The following is a 6,852-nucleotide window of genomic DNA, read 5'->3' as shown; positions in this document are numbered from 1 at the left end:
AGTAACAAAGTTCTCATATGTTTTTTGCTTTAATATCTCCTCAAGCATTAAATATAAAAGGGAAAAATATTTAGGGAAATCAACTTGTCATGTTGTAGGAAAATTACTGTTCATACCTGCAGACATCGAAAATGGAGATTGTGTTTATTTATTTTTTTGATTTAATATTTTAGTGGGTCCCACCATGATTTTCTATCTGCAGGTATGAATAGTAATTTTCCTGCAACATGACAAGTTGATTTCCCAAATATATTTATTCTTTGAAACGATAATTATTTCAGTTAAATTATTATTTTTCATTTAATATTTAAATTAAAAAATTTCTAACTTTCTTCCGCCATAATTTTTATTATATAACTCTGTTTCTCTCACCAATAAAAATACAATTATATGTACTTTAAAATACAATCAGTGTTAAGTATTACTTAAGCACCGAAGGTTTACTCCAATCTCATATTTGTGTTATTCTCACCTCCATCTTCAGCTTCTTCTTCTTCTTCTTCTTCTCGGAATAGAATGGGTTCGCTCTGTGCCCTAGACGAACCTCTGCGATATCCCCCTGCTCGCAGAGACGAATCAGTCGTTGATGACTACCATGGCGTTAAGATTGCTGACCCTTATCGATGGTAATGAGATTCAATTCAATTGTATTCGTTGCTTAATTCGGATAGATTTTTCTTGATCATTCAAACTTGCTGAAATTTTTTATGATTAAGCTCGGATTAGGAAATCGTAGAGGCAAATCTCTTAGCAATGTCTTTTTTACATAATAATTTTTAAGGCTCGAAGATCCTGATGCGGAAGAAGTGAAAGAGTTTGTAGAGAAACAGATTCAATTGACGGATTCCGTAATTCAACAATGCGAGACTAGAACAAAGCTTAGTGAAACGATTACCAAGCTATTTGACCATCCTCGTTTTGGTGCTCCTTATAGGCGAGCTAGTAAGTACTTTTACTTCCACAACACTGGGCTTCAGCCACAAGACATCCTCTATGTGCAGGTTTGGTGTCCAATTATGCGTTCACACGATTTGTTAAATGCTTTGCTTGGTTTTGAGTTTCTCTTATTCAATTATATGGCGTATCTTTTCAGGACAGTTTGGAGGGAGAACCAGAGGTTTTGCTTGACCCCAATGCCTTCAGTGAAGATGGCACTGTCTCACTGAGCACGGCGTCGGTGAGCGAAGATGCCAAGTACTTGGCTTATGCGCTTAGTTCAAGCGGCAGTGATTGGGTAACTATAAAGGTACTGCGTATTGAGGACAAGAATGTTGAGCCTGATACTTTATCATGGGTGAGTATCATAGAGCGCCTTTACTAAAATAAAAACGGGCATATAAAAGAACTATTGATGGTTGTAGATATTGTGTTTCAGGTCAAGTTTTCCTCCATTAGTTGGACACATGATAGCAAAGGTTTCTTTTATAGCCGATATCCAGCACCCAAGTAAGTGACTCCGATGCTCACATTCTTTCCAGGAAGTACAGGATTTGGTTTCTGACTTCCAGAGGTTTACAAATTTCAAGTTGTCACATGTATTTGTTAAAATGCGAGAGAATTCAGACAAGTCTATTGACTATTGGTCATAAAGAAAGATAAATTGGGAGGTCATTATTCTAATTTGCAATTTCCATTTGACTCAAAGTTCATCAAAGTATAAGTGTGGAGTGCATGGTCTTGAGTTTGATTGTCCTGGCCAAGATGATTTGAATTGGTGTTATTTCTATGGAGATCTTGTAAATAGCTTATTCATAGTGTTGATGGTAGGATTAATTTCATGTTCTCTTGATTTAAAATTTGAATTAATTACTCTGCTTTTACACTGTAGAGATGGAGAAGTAGTAGATGCTGGGACTGAAACGAATGCTAACCTTCATCATGAGCTCTATTATCATTTTTTGGGTGCAGATCAATCAGAAGATATTTTATGCTGGAGAGATCATGAAAACCCTAAATATTTGTTTGGAGGAAGTGTTACTGATGATGGGAAGGTACTTCATTTTCGTCAATGCTTTAGAATTATGTGACATTATCTGTGTTTTTTTTATGTGCACATAAAATAAGAAAATGTGCAACTAATGTCTCTGCTTTTGGAGACACTACTAATGTCAATGTCAGTGATGCTTTACTGTTTTATGCCCTGCCTTACATATTTTTTTAGAAGTAATCTATTTAGATCTTCCTGATTTAGCATTGAAATGCTTGCTTGACTAGTTTTGCTTGGAAAACCTGGATCTGTACTGTATTGCTTTGCATAATTTTCATTTTACTATTATAGTATGGTTAAGTGGCTGAGCATCATAAAAAATATTACTGGGATAAAATGTTTTTGCTCAATAGAAATCTGTCTTCCTTGAAGCATCTTGCCATAAAATCCTGGAGATTTACTCTAATAAAAACCACTCCCTATGAAACTCCGGCTTGCGAGGTTACGGGAAAGAGAAAACCCTATTACTATGCAAAATTCTTATTTATATCAGAAAAAGGCGAGCAACACATTTTTATGTAATTTTAACATATCTACTACTTTGAAAGTTGTAGGAAATATGGTTAAATTCATGACTTTGTTAGCCAAAGCAGAGTAGTAAGTAATTTGATTTTTCTTTGTTAAGTGCAGTAGGGTAACAAAGCAACAGAGAATTTTATGCATATGATTTTAAATTTCCCATGAATCTGACTCCCTGATTTTGTTGATTGTGCAGTATGTTCTTCTCTATATTGAAGAAGGGTGTGATCCAGTTAACAAATTTTACTACTGTGACTTGTCTGAACTTTCGGATGGACTGGAAAGTTTTCGGAATAAAAATGCCCTCCTCCCATTTGTCAAACTCATTGATGAATTTGATGCGAAGTATGAAGCCATTGCAAATGATGATACTGTGTTTACATTTTTAACTAATAAAGATGCTCCAAAATATAAACTAGTCCGAGTAGATCTGAAAGAACCAACTGCTTGGGCTGATGTTCTCCATGAGTCTGAAAAAGATGTACTTGAGTCAGCATGTGCTGTAAATGGTAACCAACTGATAGTGAGCTACTTGAGTGATGTGAAGTATCTTCTACAAGTAAGAGACTTAGAAACAGGTTCCTTGCTGCATCAATTACCAATTGACATTGGTACAGTTGATGGAATTTCGGCACGGCGTGAAGATAATGTGGTTTTCATTAGCTTTACAAGTTTTTTAACTCCTGGGACCATATACCAGTGCAACCTGGGAACAGAGATTCCTAATATGAAGATATTTCGTGAAATTGTTGTCCCTGGGTTTGACCGCTCTGGGTTTCATGTTAATCAGGTAAATAAATTATCCTTTGATGCTGCAAAGTTATCTTATTTTTAGGTTCACATTATTAAGTAGGCTGTGTCGAATTCCATTATTCTGTTCGAGTACTGGCATGCTGTGTCTTGGAATCTGTATCCTTGTTGCTTTGCATGGTTTTTCTATTCTTTGATGTAATTTCCACATTTCAGGTTTTTGTGCCTAGTAAAGATGGTACCAAGATCCCAATGTTCATTGTTTCCAGAAGGGATATTACTTTGGATGGTTCACACCCTTGTTTGTTATATGGATATGGTGGTTTTAACATAAGTCTTACCCCATCTTTCAGTGTCAGTCGCATTGTACTCACAAGACATTTAGGTGTTGTGTTCTGCATAGCGAATATTCGTGGTGGTGGAGAATATGGGGAGGAATGGCATAAAGCAGGCTCCCTTGCAAAAAAGCAGAATTGCTTTGATGACTTCATTTCTGCAGCTGAATACCTTGTATCTACTGGTTATACCCAACCCAGAAAGTTATGCATTGAAGGTGGAAGCAATGGTGGACTTCTTGTTGGCGCTTGTATAAATCAGGTCTGACTCATTTGCTTTGTTTTCACACTTTTGGTCTACACTTTCCTATTCAGCAGCTTTCTGTTTATGCTAGATTTTCCTGCCTCCCCCCTTTCTTTTACAGAGACCTGATCTTTTTGGCTGCGCACTGGCTCATGTTGGTGTTATGGACATGCTACAGTTCCACAAATTTACCATAGGTTTGTTTAGATCTGTTATGCCCAGTAGTTTGTTTATATGGCTGTCACATATTGATTTAGAATTGTTATTCAGGTCATGCTTGGACATCAGATTATGGTTGTTCAGACAAGGAGGAAGAGTTTCATTGGCTAATCAAGTGAGTGAGATTTATCCTATCTTGAAATATTAAGGACAAATTTCTATAGTTTATGAAAAAGTAATATATTTAAGGGAAAAATGTGTATCATTTTAAAGGATGTAAATTTGTGTCATTTTAAGTGAGAGAAAGAGATAAATAAAGGAGGAGAGAGAGTGGACAAAAAAATATAAAGGTGTGGGTCCCACCTCTTTGTGAGAGTGAAATAACACAAGTTGTATCATTTAAAAGGACAAACATTTTTTCCTATATTTAATGACATTATTTTGTTTTATTTATATTACTGGCAAATTGTTTAAAATTACTAGTAAGTGATGGTGTTGTTGGTGCAGTGATAGTGATGGTGGTGGAAGTGTGGTGATGAAAGGATCATATTTGGACAAATTTAAATGGGTTGATGGGTCGGAAGGCTGTATTTTATAAATACTTAATTGATGGACATGGATAGATTTCTCATAATATATAGGTCCATATTGGACAGAGACATAGGTAAATACATGTATACTACCCAGCCCAAACACCTCTCACCTCTTAAAAATCTGCAAGACAATCTTTTTGTTGGACTATCGTACTATCACCACCCTTTGCCCTTGATTTCTTATCCATTTGATTTTTGTTTTCTTTCCCTAGAGTTCATGAGCTACACATCACATGTATCTCCTCCTGGTCCAAGAAGCAAGTTATGATCTTTAGTTAAGAGATGGTACCATTGGACAAAAGATTACTTTTATATAGGATGACATATCTTCCTCACGCCTTTGTCATTTGATAGATTATCATTTATCAATATGACGGGAAAGAATAAGGAAGTCTATAATTATCAAAATGATGATGACAAACCTTAAAAATAGGGGATTGGGTCCTATATGGCTAAACATTTAGACTCTCGTTGAGTAATTAAGACTGGACGTGTGAATGAGTAGCCCTGGTTAGATACTTGGTATGCTGAATGTACAGCTTATTATGCTTTAGTCCTGATGCTGAAATTATCTTCATGGGTATAGTGCATAAAGCTATACTTCCGCAACAGTTCTGTAATAATTCAGTAGGAGAATTGCTAGGTTGGTGTAATTTTAAGTGGCGCATACTCTAGCAGCATCGTAATAGAGTTCCTTCCTGGTTTGAAGTTGAGGATTCCCATTCTCATTTTATTCGCATATTTTAAGGTTCAGGAAAAAAGTAAATAATATTTGTGCTCTCATCCTATTGTTCTTCAACTATGTTTTGTAAGCCAGATTGCTTTATGAACTCCAGTAATTTTCGAATTTTTTGATATGCTTCTTTTTGTGTTTATCTGTCTAAAGTATGATGTTTCTATTATTCACTGTTCTAGGTACTCACCATTACATAATGTCCGTCGACCGTGGGAACAGCATCCCGACCAGTCAATTCAGTACCCATCAACCATGTTGTTGACAGCTGATCATGATGACCGTGTTGTGCCACTGCACTCATTGAAGCTATTGGCGGTTAGTTTGCTTCTCCTGAATGCAAGTATAGATTGAAGACAACTGTTTATTGAAATATGTTGCAAGCTACAGAATAAGTGGTTATAAACTAGATAAATTAGCAAATCGCTGTCGCATATTGGGGATGGCTGTCACTCTTGTCACTCTCGCTTGACCAAGTCCTCGGCCCCCAAATTTTTTTCTTTCCTTTCTCTTTTAACACATTTCCAATTGTTATCAGACAATGCAGTATGTCCTCTCTACGAGTTTGGAGAAAAGTCCCCAGACGAACCCTATAATTGGTCGCATTGACTGCAAGGCTGGACATGGAGCGGGTCGTCCAACACAAAAAATGGTAACAATTTCGGATTCAGTTTGTTTTTCCCCGTTCGCCTTTTTGTTATATTATGTCTCAAGTTCAATATTATATATTTGTCCTCAGATCGATGAAGCCGCTGACCGTTATGGTTTTATGGCCAAAATGTTAGAAGTGCATTGGATTGAATAATTTCATTCAGACAATACCCGGGAACCATTTTGCTTCTCTGTTCTTCACTTCTGACACGAAAGTATCTTGGAACATTTGATGCTCAGAGAAGTGGCCAGCGGCGAGTTAGATTTGAAGTTAAGATGCTACCATACCCAAATGAATTCTCAATCATTTATTAGACATTAGTTTCAGAATTAATATTTTAAAATTCATTAAATAATTAATCATGAATGTATGTTTCCTAAATATTGGTACCCAAATATATGTCATACCCTTGGTATTGTACTTAGTAAGTTGCCAAGATTTTTATTGAATGCTGATTTAATAATGAATGCTCAAAATTTTATTAAAAATAGTTACCAGTTACTGAAATGTTTGGTGAATACCATGCTCCAAAAAATACATACCTGAATAATGCCTTGATACCTATGGAAAAGAAAAATACCAGAAAAAACACCAAATTTTATATCCCTCCAAGTTACCAAAGAAGGCATGGTGGCATGTAAAATTAGGTCACCGCTGAGTTGCTGGTTCAATATTTTGTTTTATTTTCGCCTTGCTATTTATTTACTCTATCAATCTTGCATATTATTGTTGAGAGAAAAACAAAAAGCTTACATATTTTTATTGCAACATGATATTGTTTTAAGTTATAGACTAGCTGCCAATGGCATGCTAAAATCATTGAGACAATTTATTTATTTATTTTTAAAAAATGAATATTTAAAATGAAAACTTATTTATA

General features: G+C 35.6%; 1 protein-coding gene across 3 annotated transcripts; it reads left to right on the top strand.

The window, feature by feature from the left end:
• The first annotated feature begins 471 nt into the window (after window positions 1-471).
• LOC133290907 (uncharacterized) lies at window positions 472-6,447 on the top strand. 3 transcript variants are annotated; one of them, XM_061489057.1, is made up of 12 exons: window positions 472-626; window positions 782-1,001; window positions 1,094-1,294; window positions 1,376-1,446; window positions 1,829-1,991; window positions 2,703-3,296; window positions 3,473-3,853; window positions 3,957-4,032; window positions 4,106-4,169; window positions 5,503-5,638; window positions 5,859-5,972; window positions 6,060-6,447. In XM_061489057.1, the coding sequence occupies exons 1-12, from the start codon at window positions 517-519 to the stop codon at window positions 6,123-6,125; spliced, it is 2,196 nt and encodes a 731-aa protein (XP_061345041.1). In that variant the 5' UTR covers window positions 472-516; the 3' UTR covers window positions 6,126-6,447. The 3 variants fall into 3 exon arrangements, with proteins under 3 accessions (XP_061345041.1, XP_061345039.1, XP_061345040.1); XM_061489055.1 differs by having other exon boundaries at window positions 481-626; window positions 782-1,006; window positions 1,099-1,294; XM_061489056.1 differs by lacking the exon at window positions 472-626 and having other exon boundaries at window positions 894-1,001; window positions 1,099-1,294.
• Window positions 6,448-6,852: the final 405 nt, after the last annotated feature.

Source organism: Gastrolobium bilobum, unplaced genomic scaffold, assembly GCF_033153095.1.
Source record: "Gastrolobium bilobum isolate Gb01-03AN ecotype WA unplaced genomic scaffold, APGP_CSIRO_Gbil_v1 utg14855, whole genome shotgun sequence".
Taxonomy (NCBI): domain Eukaryota; kingdom Viridiplantae; phylum Streptophyta; class Magnoliopsida; order Fabales; family Fabaceae; genus Gastrolobium; species Gastrolobium bilobum.
This window is presented reverse-complemented; position numbering and strand designations above follow the sequence as displayed.